The sequence below is a fragment of the Ascaphus truei genome, chromosome 7 (assembly GCF_040206685.1).
Source record: "Ascaphus truei isolate aAscTru1 chromosome 7, aAscTru1.hap1, whole genome shotgun sequence".
NCBI classification, from domain to species: domain Eukaryota; kingdom Metazoa; phylum Chordata; class Amphibia; order Anura; family Ascaphidae; genus Ascaphus; species Ascaphus truei.
In genome coordinates this window covers 42449422-42469537 of record NC_134489.1, presented here as the reverse complement: position 1 = coordinate 42469537, position 20116 = coordinate 42449422, and the positions used below count along the sequence as shown (strand labels likewise).

Sequence of the window (20116 nt, the reverse complement as noted above, 5' to 3'; positions counted from 1 at the left end):
CTCGCGCCTCCCCCTCTGCGTACTTGTCCAGTGTATTACAAGCCGATGGAGGAGGCCTCGCTCTTTCAGATCTGTGGCCTGTAACGTGTCCTTGTCTGTCCAGTGTATAACAAGCCGATGGAGGAGGCCTCGCTGGAGTTCCTGCTGAAAGATTATGAGCTGATCTGCAGGCGCCAGCAGCTGGAGCTGGAGGTGCAGGCGACCTTCCTGCGCTTCATGACCTGCCTGCTGAAAGGTTACCGCTCCTACCTGCTGCCCATCACCCAGGCCCCCTCCGACCGCACGCGGGACTCCAGCAACCTCTTCAACCTGGAGGGTACACAGCAGGGGGTAGGGGGATACTGGGATGTGTGGGGGACACGGTGGGGCGGGGGTGGAGGGGCGGCATGTTGTGTGGAGGGTGTACACAGGAGTGGGTGGGGTGTCTCGCTGAGGCTTGTGGGGGACGGACACCCAGGTGTGTGGTGGGTACACGGTGCGGGTGGGGGGGGGGGGTGGAGAGTATCCGGCACCAGGATGTTGTGGAGTGTACACGGCAGGTGGTGCCGGGATGTGTGGGGGGTACACGGCAGAGATTCCGGGAAGTGTGGGGGGTACAAGGCACGGGATGCTGGGATGTGTGTGGGGGGGTACACGGCATGGGGTGCTGGGATGTGTGTGGGGTACACGGCAGGGGGTGCCGGGATGTGTTGGGGGAACACTGCAGAGATGCCGGGATGTGTGTGGGGGGGGGGGGGGGGTACACGGCTTTGGGTGCTGGGATGTGTAGGGGGTACACGGCAGGGGGTGCCGGGATGTGTGGGGGGAACACGGCACGGGATGCTGGGATTCGGGTGGGGGGAAAATAAGACTCATCACATGCACCACTTGTTTTGTCCGGCTGTTTCTGTGTTTGGAAGAATATGACCCCCATGGCAGTTAAGGGTTTCTCCGGGGGCACTTTTATCAGCCGGTTCGGTGCCCGGGTCACCGAGGCTCTGCTCCACGCTGCAGGTTTCCGGAAGTCCCGGGATCGCTCACACCAGAAGTTTTACTCCCAGCTGGTGAAGACTCAGATGTTCAATCAGTTTATTGAAGACTGCTCCTTCGTCAGTGACCGTCACGCCTCTCTGGAGTTCTTCGATAACTGCGTAGAGAAGGTACGTGAGAAGGGCGTCCGACTCTGCCTGACCCCCCGGGTACCCCTCACACAGGGACCACAGATCGGGGAGGAGTGTCATTAGCAACGTGTCCCTCTCTGACACGGGGACACTCCCAGTCTGGGACAGAATCTCTCTTTAATTTTAATCCCCAAATCTCACTTATTTGGGTTCCGTGAATTTGGACAGCTCTGCACTCAGAAAAAAAAAATCTATGTACATTTTCGGGGACAGTATATACCCACAGCGTACTAACCTAAACGGGTATCAGGAATTCCCCGGTCACATGGTGAAAGCTGCAGTCCAAGCTGCTGCTTGCCCCCTCCCCACGGCATTAATATGCGCATCAATACAATCCACACAATGATAAGTAATTCGGCTCGGGGGTTCACTAAATGGCCGTCAGTGCAGCAGAAGAGGACCAAAGATGCAAAGTTCTGTGGGGAAGATCATGTGACCAGGCAGTCACTAGATACAATTGGTGCACTGCTAGAGAGGGGGCAGGGCTCAAAAAGGGGTGTGCCTGAGCTTGCTTCAGAAGAGAAAGGGGGATGTGACTTTGTAAACAGTTGCTATAGAAACAAAAAAAATGCTTGTTACATTGCAATACATTAAAATGTAAATCAGAGTTGTTTAAAAAAAAAATGCTACAAATATTTTCTGATAATACTGAACTGATTTCTTAATAAAAACCACATGTAGGATAGTGCCTGGCCTGCAGCTTTAAGCGGTCATTGGGGGTAGGTAAAGGGGGTGGCAGGAAAGGGGATTTATAAAGGTTTGGCAGCTGTAGTTTAATTCCTCCGATTTCTTATGGGCTTTCCTTAATCTGAGTGCCGTGACCCCTACCCCGGAACCACTTGTTTACCCCCTGTCTCCCCCACCCCAATGCTGTCAGGTGCATGTGGACGGGGAAAAGATGGAGGACTTGCACCTGGTGGAGTTGGACGAGTCGCACCGCAGTGAGCACACCGTGTTCATCATGCCCGCGGAGGAGCCGCAGGGCCCCAGCGGCACCGAACTGCCAGCACGCTACAGGTGAGCGGGTCTGTGCCCACGGTGACCGCCCCGCCCGCAGTGCCGGGCCTGGAACTGCAGCACAACCCAGGGATTCATTTCCATGTACAGCCCGACGGCTCCCCCCACTCCACTGCCAGTCTCCCTCCTCCCTCCCACACTCACTGTGGGACCCGTGTCTCTTCCCCCCCCCCCACTCACTGCACATGTGTGTCCCTCCCCCACTCGCTGCACACACGTGTCCCTCCCCCCACCCACTGCGGTGCCTCGTGTCCCTCCCCCCACCCACTGCGTGGCCAGTGTCCCTTCCCCACTCACTGCGTGGCACTGTGGCCCTCCCCCACTCACTGCGTGGCCTCTTGTCCCTCCCCCCACCCACTGCATGGCCCCGTGGCCCTCCCCCACTCACTGCGTGACCCAGTGTCCCGTCCCCACTCACTGCGTGGCCCCGTGTCCCGTCCCCACTCACTGCGTGGCAAAGTCCCTCCCCCACTCACTGCGTGGCCCCTTGTCCCTCCCCCCACTCACTGCATGGCCCCGTGTCCCATCCCCACTCACTGCGTGGCCCCGTGTCCCATCCCCACTCACTGCGTGGCCCCGTGGCCCATCCCCACTCACTGCGTGGCCCCGTGTCCCGTCCCCACTCACTGCGTGGCCCCTTGTCCTTCCCCCCCACCCACTGCATGGCCCCGTGTCCCGTCCCCACTCACTGCGTGGCCCCGTGTCCCACCCCCACTCAATGCGTGGCCCTGTGGCCCGCTCCCACTCACTGCGTGGCCCAGTGGCCCTCCGGTAAAGCAGTTTCATTAACCTTCTGTTGCCAGAAGGGCCCACAATGCATTGTCACTTTGGCAACTAAAGGGTTAACCCAATTACATAACCTGGAAGCGTGCAGAGGGGGGCAGGGGGGCGCAGAGACACAGGGGGGCGCAGAGACACAGGGGGACGCAGAGGCACGGGGACGCAGGGGGGCGCAGAAACACGGGAGCGCAGAGACGCGGGGGGGCGCAGAGACGCGGGGGGGCGCAGAGACGCGGGGGGCGCAGAGACGCGGGGGGCGCAGAGACACGGGGGCGCAGAGACACGGGGGGCGCAGAGACGCAGGGGCGCAGAGGCGCAGGGGGGACGCAGAGGCACATGGGGGACGCAGAGGCACATGGGGGACGCAGAGGCACATGGGGGACGCAGAGGCACATGGGGGACGCAGAGGCACATGGGGGACGCAGAGGCACATGGGGGACGCAGAGGCACATGGGGGACGCAGAGGCACATGGGGGACGCAGAGGCACATGGGGGACGCAGAGGCACATGGGGGACGCAGAGGCACATGGGGGACGCAGAGGCACATGGGGGACGCAGAGGCACATGGGGGACGCAGAGACAGGGGGGTGCAGAGGCACATGGGGGGTGCAGAGGCACATGGGGGGCGCAGAGGCACATGGGGGGCGCAGAGGCACATGCGGGGCGCAGAGGCACATGGGGGGCGCAGAGAGGCAGGGGGGCGCAGAGAGGCAGGGGGACGCAGAGATGCAGGGGGGCGCAGAGACGCAGGTGGGGCACAGGGGGGCGCAGAGATGCAGGGGGGCGCAGGGGCGGCATTCCAGGTGTATCCCGGTTTCTGTGATTTTAAATTGAAAGCAAATACTTCAAAGTATTATTGCCATGAAAGTCCGCGCTCACAGGGACGGCCATCTTTCCAATGCCCAGGGGGATATTCCCCATGTTCCCAGGCTGGGCGTTGTGGCTTAATAGGGATGTTTGAACTTGTCGCAAGTTACTTTGCTCTCATGTGGAATGTGTCGTTTTTAACCTAGTCACTGCCAGGGGGAAATGCAATGCATTGTGGTGCACGTGGCGGAGGCACCCCCGCTTACCTGACATGTGGCGCACCCCCCCCCCCTTACCTGAAACGTGGTGGGGATAGTTTACCTGTTTACTTATTTACCTGTTGCTGGCCCCCAGGGGCCCGTGCTGGGTTTGGGCTCAGCGCGCCTCTGCTTTACCTGTTGCTGGCCCCCAGGGGCCCGTGCTGGGTTTGGGCTCAGCACGCCTCTGCTTTACCTGTTGCTGGCCCCCAGGGGCCCGTGCTGGGTTTGGGCTCAGCGCGCCTCTGCTTTACCTGTTGCTGGCCCCCAGGGGCCCGTGCTGGGTTTGGGCTCAGCGCGCCTCTGCTTTACCTGTTGCTGGCCCCCAGGGGCCCGTGCTGGGTTTGGGCTCAGCGCTCCTCTGCTTTACCTGTTGCTGGCCCCCAGGGGCCCATGCTGGGTTTGGGCTCAGCGCGCCTCTGCTTTACCTGTTGCTGGCCCCCAGGGGCCGTGCTGGGTTTGGGCTCAGCGCGCCTCTGCTTTACCTGTTGCTGGCCCCCAGGGGCCCGTGCTGGGTTTGGGCTCAGCGCGCCTCTGCTTTACCTGTTGCTGGCCCCCAGGGGCCCGTGCTGGGTTTGGGCTCAGCGCGCCTCTGCTTTACCTGTTGCTGGCCCCCAGGGGCCCGTGCTGGGTTTGGGCTCAGCGCGCCTCTGCTTTACCTGTTGCTGGCCCCCAGGGGCCCGTGCTGGGTTTGGGCTCAGCGCGCCTCTGCTTTACCTGTTGCTGGCCCCCAGGGGCCCGTGCTGGGTTTGGGCTCAGCGCGCCTCTGCTTTACCTGTTGCAGGTATGACGGTTTCCCTGCCCTGCGGAGGGAACTGTTTGACCTCCCACAGGATCAGCTGCTGGTCCCCTCCGGCTCCCAATCGAAGACCAGCGCCCCCAGCAGCCCGGCTCCCCGCAGGACCAAGCAGGTGAGAGAGCAGGAAGATCCATGTAAACATCCAGGAGACAGACGTGTTTTGGGTGAGAGAGCAATCTCACACACAGTAACACTCGGGGCCTCCATTGGAAGAGACCATTCCCCCAAAAGCAGCTCCAGTCTCAAGGGCCATCAACAGGTCAGGTTTTCAGGATATCCCTGCTTCAGCCACAAGTGATTCAATCAGTGGCCCCCTGCTTCAGCACAGGACTGAGCCACTGATTGAGCCACCTGTGCTGAAGTAGGGATATTCTGAAAACCTGACTGGTTGGTGGCCCTTGAAGAATGGCGTTGCCCACCTCTGCCCTAAACAATGCCCGCAGGAAGTGGCCTGCCCCCCTAAAGTAGCAATGCCCGCAGGAAGTGGCCTGTCCCCCCTAAAGTAGCAATGCCCGCAGGAAGTGGCCCCCCATAAAGTAACAATGCCCGCAGGAAGTGGCCCCCCTACAGTAACCAATGCCTGAAGGAAGCGGCCCCCCTAAAGTAACTGCCCACAGGAAGCTGCCCCCTAAAGTAACAATGCCCGCAGGAAGTGGACCCCCTAAAGTGACAATGTCTGCAGGAAGTGGACCCCCTAAAGTAACAATGCCTGCAGGAAGTGGCCCCCCTAAAGTAACAATGCCCGCAGGAAGTGGACCCCCTAAAGTAACAATGCCCGCAGGAAGTGGCCTGCCCCCTTAAAGAAACAATGCCCGCAGGAAGTGGCCTGCCCCCCTAAAGTAACAATGCCCACAGGAAGTGGCCCCCCTAAAGTAACAATGCCCGCAGGAAGTGGACCCCCTAAAGTGACAATGTCTGCAGGAAGTGGACCCCCTAAAGTAACAATGCCTGCAGGAAGTGGCCCCCCTAAAGTAACAATGCCCGCAGGAAGTGGACCCCCTAAAGTAACAATGCCCGCAGGAAGTGGCCTGCCCCCTTAAAGAAACAATGCCCGCAGGAAGTGGCCCCCCTAAAGTAACAATGCCCGCAGGAAGTGGCCCCCCTAAAGTAACAATGCCCGCAGGAAGTGGACCCCCTAAAGTAACAATGCCCGCAGGAAGTGGCCTGCCCCCTTAAAGAAACAATGCCCGCAGGAAGTGGCCTGCCCCCTAAAGTAACAATGCCCGCAGGAAGTGGCCTGCCCCCCTAAAGTAACAATGCCCACAGGAAGTGGCCCCCCTAAAGTAACAATGCCCGCAGGAAGTGGCCCCCCTAAAGTAACAATGCCCGCAGGACGCGGCCTCGGAGGGACCCGGGGTGAATATGGGCCCGGGGTGAGTGGGGGAGGGACGCGGCCTCGGAGAGGCCTGGGGTATGTGAGGGAGGAACGCAGCCTCAGAGAGGCCTGGCCTGAGTGGGGGTGGGACGCGGCCTCAGAGGGGCCCGGGGTGAGTGGGGGTGGGATGCGGCCTCAGAGGGGTCCGGGGTGATTGGGGGAGGGACGCGGCCTCGGAGAGGCACGGGGTGAGCAATTTCCCTGCATATAGAACATAGAAACGGTGCCAATCCCCTACATGTCACCTATAGATCAAGGCACTGACATTTGTTTGCTTTGGTCCTAGGAGGGATTGCCCCTTTAAAATGAGCAGCAGTTGCCACGCCTCTTATTAACCCTTTCACTGCTCTTGGTTATGCGAGAAGGCGCTGCTGCTTCGTGGTCTTGTAAGTATAACATTTGTGTCCCCGGTTTGCAGGAGATAAAGGCTGCCCAGCGGTGCGCTCAGAAATACTCCTGCATGCCAGACATGTGGGCAAAGTGCCTGCTGGGACACTGCTACGGCCTCTGGTTCATATACCTGCCCACGTTTGTCCGGGCCACGGCCTGCAAGGTGCGCGTTCTGCAGACCGCGTATGACGCCCTGAAGCAGATGGAGACGAAGAAGGTGGTGCTGCCCGATGAGGTGAGTGGGCAGCTGAAGCCGGGGGCTGGCAGAGGGTTATACCCCTGCAGCACCGGGTCCTGTGATCTTGCTCTGCCACCGGGGAACTTACTTCACCCATGCAAAGTATACACGGCACTGCACAGCGCCAAGCACCTTCTCGCGCCTAAAAACCTTCTCAATGATTAGCCTGGACTCATCGTTTCAACCTACCCACCATCAAGGCCAGGCACTGCCATCTACTGCACTTACCCTCTCTGCTTCTCATAATACCGCAGTACTGAGCTCCCTGCGACCGCTCCAATTCCTGGACATACTCGGCTTCCCCTAATACCCCAGTACTGAGCTCCCTGCCCCCTCCACATGCCCCAGACATACCCAGCTTCCTCTAATACGCCAGTATTGAGCTCCCTGCCCTGGACATACCCAGCTTCCCCTAATACCCCAGTACTGAGCTCCCTGCCCCCTCCCTGTTCTCTTACGTGCCACACAGGTATGTTACCGCATCCTGATGCAGCTGTGTGGTCAGTACGGTGAGCCGGTGCTGGCCGTGCGGGTAATGCTAGAGATGAGGAAAGCTGGCATCGTGCCGAACACCATCACCTACGGCTACTACAACAAGGTATGTGTGGGGAAGGGCCTGAGGTGTGGGGGGAAGAGGGGAAGGTTGTGGGAGGGGGAGAAGGGCCTGGCATGCGGTGTATATAACCGCAGTGCCCTGTGTCTCCCCCCTGGCATGCTGTGTATATAACCGCAGTGCCCTGTGTCTCCCCCCTGGCATGCTGTGTATATAACCGCAGTGCCCTGTGTCTCCCCCCTGGCATGCTGTCTATAACCGCAGTGCCTGTGTCTCCCCCCTGGCATGCTGTCTATAACCGCAGTGCCTGTGTCTCCCCCCTGGCATGCTGTGTGTATAACCGCAGTGCCCTGTGTCTCCCCCCTGGCATGCTGTGTGTACAACCGCAGTACCCTGTCTCCCCCCTGGCATGCTGTGTGTATAACCGCAGTACCCTGTGTCCCCCCCTGGCATGCTATGTGTATAACCGCGGTACCCTGTGTCCCCCCCCTGGCATGCTGTGTGTATAACTGCAGTGCCCTGTGTCTCCCCCCTGGCATGCTATGTGTATAACCGCGGTACCCTGTGTCCCCCCCCCTGGCATGCTGTGTGTATAACTGCAGTGCCCTGTGTCTCCCCCCTGGCATGCTGTGTGTATAACCGCAGTACCCTGTGTCCCCCCCCCTGGCATGCTGTGTGTATAACTGCAGTGCCCTGTGTCTCCCCCCTGGCATGCTGTGTATAACTGCAGTGCCCTGCGTCTCCCCCCTGGCATGCTGTGTGTATAACCGCAGTACCCTGTTTCCCCCCCCTGGCATGCTGTGTATAACTGCAGTACCCTGTGTCCCCCCCTGACATGCTGTGTGTATAACCGCAGTGCCCTGCGTCTCCCCCCTGGCATGCTGTGTATAACCGCAGTGCCCTGCGTCTCCCCCCTGACATGCTGTGTGTATAACCGCAGTGCCCTGCGTCTCCCCCCTGAGATGCTGTGTGTATAACCGCAGTGCCCTGCGTCTCCCCCCTGGCATGCTGTGTATAACCGCAGTGCCCTGCGTCTCCCCCCTGGCATGCTGTGTGTATAACCGCAGTGCCCTGTGTCTCCCCCCTGGCATGCTGTGTATATAACCGCAGTGCCCTGTGTCTCCCCCCTGGCATGCTGTGTGTATAACCGCAGTACCCTGTGTCCCCCCCCCTGGCATGCTGTATATAACCGCAGTGCCCTGTGTCCCCCCCTGGCATGCTGTGTATAACCACAGTACCCTGCGTCTCCCCCTGGCATGCTGTATATAACCGCAGTGCCCTGTGTCCCCCCCCTGGCATGCTGTGTGTATAACCACTGTGCCCTGTGTCCCCCCCCTCACAGGCAGTGTTGGAGAGTAAGTGGCCCTCCAGCACACAGGGCGGGAGGCTGCGCTGGGCCAAGCTGCGTAACGTGGTTCTGGGAGCTGCTCAGTTCCGGCAGCCCCTGAAGCAGAGACGGAAACAGCTGGGACCCCTGGCTCTGCGGCCAGAAAGTGTGGAACCCCTAACTAACCGGTCACAGGGTGAGTGTCCCACTACTAGCCCCTTCTGCCTAAGCATCGCTCATACCTGGAACCTGGTTACAATGCATCGCTGGCTTCCTCTGCCAGGGAAGGGTCTCCCTTCTTCCTACTTATCGAACTTCCCAAGAGTGCACCAAGCTCAGCCTCTCCCTGTCCTCACGTATGTTTGTTGTAAGTTGTGATACATTTTAAGGGACCAACAGGACATTTTCCAAAGCACACGCACGTCTGCAAATGTATGAGGTTTGGAAAGCTCTGTACATGTGAAGAAGAGACCTGTGAGGTTTGGAAAGCTGTGTACATGTGGAGAAGAGACGTGAGGTTTGGGAAGCACTGTAGACATGAAGTTTGGGAAGCTCTGTAGACGTGAGGTTTTTGAAGCTCTGTAGACGTGAGTTTTGGGAAGCTCTGTAGACGTGAGGTTTGGGAAGCTCTGTAGACGTGAGGTTTGGGAAGCTCAGTAGACGTGAGGTTTGGGAAGCTCAGTAGACGTGAGGTTTGGGAAGCTGTACATGTGAGGTTTGGGAAGCTCTGTACATGTGAGGTTTGTGAAGCTCTGTACATGTGAGGTTTGGGAAGCTCTGTACATGTGAGGTTTGGGAAGCTCTGTACATGTGAGGTTTGGGAAGCTCTGTACATGTGAGGTTTGGGAAGCTCTGTAGACATGAGGTTTGGGAAGCTGTACATGTGAGGTTTGGGAAGCTCTGTACATGTGAGGTTTGGGAAGCTCTGTACATGTGAGGTTTGGGAAGCTCTGTACATGTGAGGTTTGGGAAGCTCTGTACATGTGAGGTTTGGGAAGCTCTGTACATGTGAGGTTTGGGAAGCTCTGTACATGTGAGGTTTGCGAAGCTCTGTACATGTGGAGAAGAGACGTGAGATTTGGGTAGCTGTGTACACTATGATTCAATCTTTAAAGAACATGTTGGTCCCTAAATGTTATCAGAACCTACAACAAGTCTTCATTTCTCCAGGGTCAACACGGGTCCTAAAAGTTTAAACTAAAAAATAAAAAAAACAGAAAAACCAGCGCATCATACAAAGTGACACAACATATAGTGCAACACCTCGGTGCAACACCTCGGTGCAACACCTCGGTGCAACACCTCGGGGCAACACCTCGGTGCAACACCTCGGTGCAATACCTCGGTGCAATACCTCGGTGCAATACCTCGGGGCAACACCTCGGGGCAACACCTCGGGGCAACACCTCGGGGCAACACCTCGGGGCAACACCTCGGGGCAACACCTCGGGGCAACACCTCGGTGCTTATCTGCTCATGAGTAAGGGTCATTTAGTTAAACCCTTTGGCCATAGGTTATAAGCCTGCAGCCACTTCACGGCATGCCCAATCTGCAGGTCCTAACACTACCCGGCACAATTCTCACGTACCTCTCTTTTCTGCTGGAGGGAGAAAGACCATACTGGGTCTGTGATACACAGGATCAGGAAGACTTTCAGTGGCCGGGAAAGAACTCGGGTCTCTGCAGCGCCAACATTCAGCTCCTGTGTTATTAGATTGTAAGCTTTTCGGGGCAGGAACTCCTCTTTTTAGGACTGTCAGATTCAGGTGTGTGTTGCATTGCGGCCCGTGTGATCCGTTCCCAGTGATCTCCTCCTGTTTTTAGAGCTTCGGAGGAAGACGAGCCCCCCCTCGGACCTGCCCCCTCGGCTGAACCTGCCCCGGCAGACCACATGGGCTGGATGCACCCTGAGGGACACAGAGGACAGCCCCCCGGGGAAGCTGGTGAAGAGCTGGAGTGTGAGCTGCACCCACAGTGACAATCACAGGCTGGGGACAGGAGCAGGTCAGCATGAGTGGGACTCTGGGGTTCAGAGGTCACGTCCTTTTCTCAGCTGTGCCAGGGTTCTCTAGGTGCAAGGGGGCTCAACTACAGCCCTCAAGACCCCGGCTCATGTTTGAAGGATACCCCAGCTTCAGCACAGGTGGCTCAATCAGTGGCTGTCAAACTGAACCACTGATTGAGCCACCTGTGCTGAAGCAGGGATATCCTTTAAACCCGACCCATTGGGGGCTCTTGAGGACTTGAGTTGATCCCCCTGTTATAGGTCTGTTTTCCCACCTTATACCACATGTCCAGACGCAGTGTGTTCCACGGAATCTCCTTCCCGTGTCAGGGTAACCGTGAAACAGAGCTAAACGTGACCTGTCAGTTCCTGCCACGGAGGGAGATATTGTGGCACAAAGACAGAAGGAACCACTGCCTGTCAGCCCGGTTTTATGTATTAATAGGTAATCTATCTATTTATTACAAATAAGCACATTGAATGGACGCGACCCTGGGAAATAAGTACAGCACCGTGTGAATTATAATAAGACAACTCGCAAATTATCATCACCCAAGTCTCATCAATATTAGATAATCAGTTACAAGGTGTTGTTCAGCATATAAATATATATATATATATATATATATATATATATATATATATATATATATATATATATACAGACAAAAAACACTGTGCCTCTTGGTATCTACTGCAATAGTGTATATGAATCTATATTGTAATCTGAAATAAATTAAAAGAATACTAGTGTATACCAAAAAATGATGCTCTAGCAATATTATACAACACAAATAAACACTAAATGATATAACATAAACTAGTGTGACCAGTGACTCAAAACAATTATAATAAAAACAAATAAACATGCATAAAGTGAAAAATAAAAAAGGGATAAGTGGACATTGAGGAATATTGGGAAAAAATGAAAAAATGAAAAAATATAAAAAAGAGTCCAAAAAGAAACCAATTGGATATAGTCCTGTTATGATGGAAAAATGGGATAGTGGCCCTTTATATAGGATATATCATGAGAACCAATCCAAAGACCAGTAAAGAGACAGCCAACTGCACGGGGTTAATCCAAAAATGGTTGTATTCAAAACATAGATACACGTAAGCCGACGTTTCGGTCCCACAGGTATGTTTAGGTGTGTCTGGGAAAGGCGGAATTTCTTTCCCTTCCCAGCTACTGAGTAATATTCTTTCTGTCTTCATAGTAATTCGGACTTCTTAGGTTTTAATTCCAAATAGATTAATTAATTTGGTGAAATGAATGCGCTTCGTAACAAAGTTTGGTGGCCAATCCACTCGGTAGACACTAATAGTACCCCGCTACAGCTAGGTTACCGACACAGGCTTACCTTGATGATACAGACTGTACAGGGACTGCGTACACCTCTGATATTGTTTGCATACTATGTGGTACATGTGTATAACCAGCAGGTCTTTCTGTATCTCCATCATTGTGTGTAGGATCCTCGCTGACAGAGGTGTTTTTACCTACCCACCGGTGCCTAATAGAACACAGCGTCTCCTATTATACCCCAGTGCTAGAGCATAGAGGGTACAGCGATAGCACTCAGTCATACATTTTCTGATGTGGTACAATACTTTGATCTGGGAACCTATCCGGCAATCGATATCCTGTACACTGCATTTCATTTTTGAGGCAGTTTATCAATATCACATTACCATCTGTTCACCATGATTTGATCTGTCTATTTAGACAGTACCTTTAGTGTATTACAATACACATTACTGGTATACCCACAGGGTATCAGCGAGGAACACGTTTGTCCTCAGTTTTATTAGCTATACAAGAACATGCTATTATTATTATTAGAAAAGTCCCCTTTTTCAGGCAGCTTTTCTGGCATACCTCCATCATCCAGCCCCTCATCCTATTGCGTGGCTGGACCACACTCCTCGCTATCTAACGCCCACGCCCCTAAACCTTCGTAAGTGCAGTGGGACCACAGCCAATCCTGGGGCATACTCCATCCTGATGTATATTCCGTCCCACAATGAGCAGCCGCTTTACCTTTTGTTCCAACATTGCCCCTTATTCCCTCTAGATGAGAGGTGGGCAACTCCAAGCCTCAGGGGCCAACAACAGGTCAGGTTTTCAGGATATCCCTGCTTCAGCACAGGTGGCTCAATCAGTGGCTCAGTCTTCAACTGCACCACCTGTGCTGAAGCAGGGATATCCTGAAAATCTGACCTGGTGGTGGCCCCTGAGGACTGGAGTTGGCCGCCCCTGCTCTAGAGTGTGAGCTCCCAGGATCAGAGCCTCATTACCGTCTCTCTCTGTGTGTGCTTGTTTCTCATTTGTATGTTGTTCTCTTTACAGTATGTAACTGAACTTGGGGTCCCTCAGGTGGGGTGGGGGGGTCCTCCCGCACGCATTGGGGTATATGGTGGGCTCCCTCGGGGGGGTCCTCCAGCACTCGCTGGGGTATATGGTGGGGTCACTTGGGTTGGGGGTTCCTCCAGCACTCGCTGGGGTATATGGTGGGGTCACTTGGGTTGGGGGTTCCTCCAGCACTCGCTGGGGTATATGGTGGGTTCTGTCAGAGAGGGTTCCTCCAGCACTTGCTGGGTATATAGTGGGGTCCCTCAGGGGGGGTTCCTCCAGCACTCACTGGGGTATATGGTGAGGTCTCTCAAAGAGAGTTCCTCCAGCACTTGTTGGGGTATATGGTGGGGTCTCTCGGGGGTGGTCCTCCAGCACGTGCTGGGGTATATGGTGGGGTCTCTCGGGGGTGGTCCTCCAGCACGTGCTGGGGTATATGGTGGGGTCTCTCAGTGGGGGTTCCTCCATCACTCGCTGTGGGCCATATTTGCTAAGCGATGCTACGTGATCAGACCCTTTCCAGTGCTAGATGACACTTTTGCCCATATTACTAAGCAGTGTTTTGCAGCGAGGCACCTTCCGATGCTGATTGACGCCTTACAGCCCATTCAAGTCAATGAGCCAGATTTAGCGTTTAAATGGAATCACGATAATAGCGGTGGAGTGAAGTTTAGCGCCGAGCCAATCTTATATGCGGGACTTCCGACATGATTTAGGGGCAGGTTAGAGCACCCAATCCGGTGTCAACGCCCGTTGCCAGCGCTGAGCCCGTTGCCAGTGCCAGCCTGTTGCCAGCACTCGTTAGAGTTGGGGGTTAGAGTTAGAGCCAGCTGGTATTACACCATGATAACGAGGTCTTAGATTAGTGCCATTCACCATGTCATTTTTGGACGTCTTTTCCGATCGTACGTCATAATTGCATCTGCTTCAGCACGCGCCCATTAAAAGGTTACTTGTGGGGTACTCTCTGTCTCCCTAGCAGATGAAACTCTGCAGCACACTGACCGGGGAACCGAGCTGCTGATTAGAGGGGTTAGGTGGTACCTCTGGGGTACCTGACATTAACTCGAGCCCTATAAATTCTTTCCCGTCTCCGGGGTCTATTCTCAAGAACATCGCGCATCAATAGTGCAGGAAATGTGGGGCAAATGCTCGGTTCTTAGAACCCCATGTCTCTATAGGCACATAATTTAAGAAGGGGCCTTGAATTAAGAACAACCAGATCCAACTCAAAATGGGACACTAATCTAACACAGATGCTATTCAACCTAGGTACATCCATGTTGAGACCCCCACGCAAATGGTCTTTGGAGTCTATTTTTTGGCCCACTCTAAATTGGTGTCTTATTTGCATCAGCCACAAAGGGGCTGTTTGCTCCGAGCGAATAAGTTTGTGCTACAACGACACTGTTGGCCAACTCTAAATTGTCCCAAATGTGTGTTCTGTCAGAGCCCTGCTTATTAAATATGGACGTGTGTCTTCCTGCTGCAGTGATGAAGGCCGTAGAGGTTGAGGAGGTTTCCAGAAGACCAGACCTCAGCCCTTCATTGAGTGGGTCCCTTCGCAGGCCATGCGGTGCCCCCCTAATCCTAGGGCCCTCGGAGGATGGGAGCCTCTCCAACGTCAGCTTCCTGACTGATGGGACGGGCAGCGACCTCATGACCTCAGACGACTCGGAGCTACCGCTGACCGAGAGCTCCACGGAGGCCCTCACCTCGGCCAGAGAGGAGGAGGAGGAGGAGGAGGGAGGACCCATCAAGAGGGAGGCCAGGCATCGTCGTAGCCTTGCAGGGAAGATACAGCACCTCCTCACCCCGTCCAGGAAGCCCTCTCTGACAAAGGCTTCGGGAGCAAGAAAGAAGGTCGCCACGACAGAGGGGCCCTCTCCACTGATGTTATCAGATCAGCATGAGTACAGGAGCCATCACAGGGAAAACATGAGTAGGCCGGAGTCCACAGCCTCAGAGGTGAGCGTCGTTTGTGGAGCGAGAGGGGGAGCAGGAAATGCACCATCTTTGGTTTGGGAAGGGGAGCTGGGATGGGACATCTTTGGTTGGGGAGCTGGGATTGGACATCTGTGGTTGGGGAGCTGGGATGGGACATCTGTGGTTGGGGAAGGGGAGCTGGGATGTACCATCTTTGGTTGGGGAGGGGTAGCTGGGATGGGATATCTTTGGTGGGGAGAGGTGGGCTATTCTATTTTTGGTGGGGGAAATAGTCCTATGTGACTTTTTCATTGGATGTGTGCGTCCGTCTTCTCTTTCCAAAATATAGACATTTTTGGTGGGGAGGGAGAGGTAAGATGGGCCATATTTGGTAAGGGGAATGGACCTTCTTAGTTATGGCAGCAATGTATAGTGCCACCGGCAGTGTGTGGTGGAGGGAGGGTGAGTTGTACCATACTATAGGGGTTGGATAGTTGGATTCCCAGGGTACATGAAAGTTGTGTTCCTCATTATATCAGCACTCAGACATTTCCCCTGACCTCTCAGTGACCTCTAACCTCTGTCAGAGCTCAGTGTCCCTGGGGAGCGAGGTTGACCTATCGGAGACCTCTGTCTGCAACTTTGTTATCCACAAATCCACTGACCGCCTGACCGATGGGGGACAAGAAGTGCCCGCCGCAGAGGTAAGTGAGGGCACATTGACTTCAGTGCGAGTTTCCGTGCACTAGTCCTGCTCTGCACTGATATATACCCCCATTATCTTGCGGGTGAGGGGTTAATGAGTTACTAGTCATGCCCTTTGTTTCCCTTGCCCGGTGTTGTGAAAAGCCCCGGGTGTTATTTTTTCTTCTAAACCTAAACCTTCCATGGTGATTTTCGAGGCTCCGTGTCTCAGGAATGGAAGCGATGTGTAAGATACAGGAGACTGTGTGAGATACAGGAGACTGTGTGAGATACAGGAGACGGTGTGAGATACAGGAGACTGTGTGAGATACAGGAGACTGTGTGAGATACAGGAGACTGTGTGAGATACAGGAGACTGTGTGAGATACAGGAGACTGTGTGAGATACAGGAGACTGTGTGAGATACAGGAGACTGTGTGAGATACAGGAGACTGTGTGAGATACAGGAGACTGTGTGAGATACAGGAGACTGTGTGAGATACAGGAGACTGTGTGAGATACAGGAGACTGTGTGAGATACAGGAGACTGTGTGAGATACAGGAGACTGTGTGAGATACAGGAGACTGTGTGAGATACAGGAGACTGTGTGAGATACAGGAGACTGTGTGAGATACAGGAGACTGTGTGAGATACAGGAGACTGTGTGAGATACAGGAGACTGTGTGAGATACAGGAGACTGTGTGAGATACAGGAGACTGTGTGAGATACAGGAGACTGTGTGAGATACAGGAGACTGTGTGAGATACAGGAGACTGTGTGAGATACAGGAGACTGTGTGAGATACAGGAGACTGTGTGAGATACAGGAGACTCTGTGAGAGGGGTGTCCGCAACTGTTTTTTGGCTTTGAGCAGAACAGGCTCCTTTTTCAATAAAATGACGGTTCCTGTGCAATCTGACCACCTAGGTCAGGGGGTTAAACTCCAGTCCTCAAGCGCCCCCTGCCCATTCCCCTCCCCCCCAACAGGTCAGGTTTGCAGAATATCCCAGCTTCTGGGGGCTGAAGTTGTGCACCCCTGTCCTAGAGGTTAATCCCAGTATGTGTTCCTGTCTCAGGTCCTGCTGTCCAGCTGCTCCCTGTGCCCAGCTTGTCAGTCGCTGGTGTATGACGAGGACATTATGGCCGGCTGGACCTCTGATGACTCCAACCTGAAGACTCTGTGTCCCTTCTGCAGCAAGCACTTTGTGCCGCTACTCAACGTCAAGATCACCGACATGCAGAGGCCCCGGAGGTTGGAGACCCTCCACTTACACTGGTCCGGGGGGCTCCTTCTCTTAGCTCAGCTTCCTCACACACGCCCCTTTCTGACCCTTCTCTCTCTGTGATGCAGCTTCCCAGCGCTGGAGTACAGCTCCGCTTGAGTCTAAAACCTTCCCTAGTGCAGGGAAGCTGCTTCACAGGATGTTTAATAAAGGACGATGCTTGTTTTTGACATTCTGTTCTCCCGCTCCTTTTCTTGAATGTCTTTTTCTCTCTCCCTCTTTCGGTTCTTTCTCTCTCCCTCTTTCTCATCCTCTCTCACCTCTTTCTGTTCCCCCTCTTTCTCTCCCTCTTTCTGTTCCTCCTCTTCCTCTCTCCCTCTTTCTGTTCCTCCTCTTCTTCTCTTCCTCTCCCTCTTTCTGTTCCTCCTCTTCATTTCTCCCTCTTTCTGTTCCCCTCTTTCTGTTCCTCCTCTTCCTCTCTCACTTCCTCTCTCTCACTTCCTCTCTCCCTCTTTCTCTCTCCCTCTTTCTCTTCCTCTCTCCCTCTTTCTCTCTCCCTCTTTCTCTCTCCCTCCCTCTTTCTCTCTCCCTCTTCCTCTCTCCCTCTTCCTCTCTCCCTCTTTCTCTCTCCCTCTTTCTCTCTCCCTCCCTCTTTCTCTCTCCCTCTTTCTCTCTCCCTCTTCCTCTCTCCCTCTTTCTCTTCCTCTCCCCCTCTCTCTTCCTCTCTCTGTTCCTCTCTCTCTCCCTCTTTCTCTTCCTCTCTTCCTCTTTCTGTTCCTCTCTCTTCCTCTCTCTGTTCCCCCTCTTTCTCTCCCTCTCTCCCTCTTTCTGTTCCTCCTCTTCCTCTCTCCCTCTTTCTGTTCCTCCTCTTCTTCTCTTCCTCTCCCTCTTTCTGTTCCTCCTCTTCATCTCTCCCTCTTTCTGTTCCCCTCTTTCTGTTCCTCCTCTTCCTCTCTCACTTCATCTCTCTCACTTCCTCTCTCCCTCTTTCTCTCTCCCTCTTTCTCTTCCTCTCTCCCTCTTTCTCTCTCCCTCTTTCTCTCTCCCTCCCTCTTTCTCTCTCCCTCCCTCTTTCTCTCTCCCTCTTTCTCTCTCCCTCTTCCTCTCTCCCTCTTTCTCTTCCTCTCCCCCTCTCTCTTCCTCTCTCTGTTCCTCTCTCTCTCCCTCTTTCTCTTCCTCTCTTCCTCTTTCTGTTCCTCTCTCTTCCTCTTTCTGTTCCCCCTCTTTCTCTCCCTCTCTCCCTCTTTCTGTTCCTCCTCTTCCTCTCTCCCTCTTTCTGTTCCTCCTCTTCTTCTCTTCCTCTCCCTCTTTCTGTTCCTCCTCTTCATCTCTCCCTCTTTCTGTTCCCCTCTTTCTGTTCCTCCTCTTCCTCTCTCTCACTTCCTCTCTCCCTCTTTCTCTCTCCCTCTTTCTCTTCCTCTCTCCCTCTTTCTCTCTCCCTCTTTCTCTCTCCCTCTTTCTCTCTCCCTCCCTCTTTCTCTCTCCCTCTTTCTCTCTCCCTCTTCCTCTCTCCCTCTTCCTCTCTCCCTCTTTCTCTTCCTCTCCCCCTCTCTCTTCCTCTCTCTGTTCCTCTCTCTCTCCCTCTTTCTCTTCCTCTCTTCCTCTTTCTGTTCCTCTCTCTTCCTCTCTTCCTCTTTCTGTTCCCCTCTCTCTCATCCTCTTTCTGTTCCTCCTCTCCCTCTTCCTCTCTCCCTCTTTCTGTTCCTCCTCTTCCTCTCTCCCTCTTTCTTACCATGCCGTCATGCTCTCTTTCCCCAGTGCTTCTGAGGTTTCCTTGCAACCTTCCACAGCCGAGGTTCCTGTGGCCCCTGGGGGCCGCGGTCCTGTTTTAAGTGACCGTTACCAATGTTTGGTGTTAGATGAGGCTGGATCAGGACGCAGTCAGTGCAACGGATTCCCCAATCTCCAGGTAAATCCTCTGGTATTGTGCAGAGCTTTCCTGTCACCCGGAGGTGCGGGGACAGCCCCCACGTCCCCTCCGTGTCAGTGTCACCCGGCGGTGCGGGGGACAGCCCCCACGTCCCCTCCGTGTCAGTGTCACCCGGCGGTGCGGGGGACAGCCCCCACGTCCCCTCCGTGTCAGTGTCACCCGGCGGTGCAGGGGACAGCCCCCACGTCCCCTCCGTGTCAGTGTCACCCGGCGGTGCGGGGGACAGCCCCCACGTCCCCTCCGTGTCAGTGTCACCCGGCGGTGCGGGGGACAGCCCCCATGTCCCCTCCGTGTCATTGTCACCCGGCGGTGGGAAGGACAGCCCCCACGTCCCCTCCGTGTCATTGTCACCCGGCGGTGCGGGGGACAGCCCCCACGTCCCCTCCGTGTCAGTGTCACCCGGCGGTGGGAGGGACAGCCCCCACGTCCCCTCCGTGCCAGTGTCACCCGGCGGTGCGGGGGACAGCCCCCACGTCCCCTCCGTGCCAGTGTCACCCGGCGGTGCGGGGGACAGCCCCCACGTCCCCTCCGTGCCAGTGTCACCCGGCGGTGGGAGGGACAGCCCCCACGTCCCCTCCGTGTCAGTGTCACCCGGCGGTGCGGGGGACAGCCCCCACGTCCCCTCCGTGTCAGTGTCACCCGGCGGTGCGGGGGACAGCCCCCACGTCCCCTCCGTGTCAGTGTCACCCGGCGGTGCGGGGGACAGCCCCCACGTCCCCTCCGTGTCATTGTCACCCGGCGGTGCGGGGGACAGCCCCCACGTCCCCTCCGTGTCAGTGTCACCCGGCGGTGGGAGGGACAGCCCCCACGTCCCCTCCGTGTCAGTGTCACCCGGCGGTGGGAGGGACAGCCCCCACGTCCCCTCCGTGTCATTGTCACCCGGCGGTGCGGGGGACAGCCCCCACGTCCCCTCCGTGTCAGTGTCACCCGGCGGTGGGAGGGACAGCCCCCACGTCCCCTCCGTGTCAGTGTCACCCGGCGGTGGGAGGGACAGCCCCCACGTCCCCTCCGTGTCAGTGTCACCCGGCGGTGCGGGGGACAGCCCCCACGTCCCCTCCGTGTCAGTGTCACCCGGCGGTGGGAGGGACAGCCCCCACGTCCCCTCCGTGTCAGTGTCACCCGGCGGTGCAGGGGACAGCCCCCACGTCCCCTCCGTGTCAGTGTCACCCGGCGGTGGGAGGGACAGCCCCCATGTCCCCTCCGTGTCAGTGTCACCCGGCGGTGCGGGGGACAGCCCCCACGTCCCCTCCGTGTCAGTGTCACCCGGCGGTGCGGGGACAGCCCCC

At 55.8% G+C, this 20116-nt stretch overlaps 1 protein-coding gene across 2 annotated transcripts in view; it reads left to right on the top strand.

The window, feature by feature from the left end:
* The window catches only part of DENND4B (DENN domain containing 4B), a 42279-nt gene that overhangs the window by 14885 nt on the left and 7278 nt on the right, over window positions 1-20116 (top strand). The window contains exons 9-20 of one of the 2 annotated variants that reach the window (XM_075608034.1): window positions 104-316; window positions 994-1139; window positions 2038-2177; window positions 4806-4932; window positions 6614-6820; window positions 7293-7421; window positions 8719-8899; window positions 10529-10708; window positions 14558-15033; window positions 15531-15695; window positions 16754-16929; window positions 18659-18809. In XM_075608034.1, the coding sequence (XP_075464149.1) occupies window positions 104-316; window positions 994-1139; window positions 2038-2177; window positions 4806-4932; window positions 6614-6820; window positions 7293-7421; window positions 8719-8899; window positions 10529-10708; window positions 14558-15033; window positions 15531-15695; window positions 16754-16929; window positions 18659-18809 (2291 nt within the window). The remainder of the gene's footprint in view (window positions 1-103; window positions 317-993; window positions 1140-2037; window positions 2178-4805; window positions 4933-6613; window positions 6821-7292; window positions 7422-8718; window positions 8900-10528; window positions 10709-14557; window positions 15034-15530; window positions 15696-16753; window positions 16930-18658; window positions 18810-20116) is intronic. The other variant, XM_075608033.1, reaches the window with a different exon arrangement.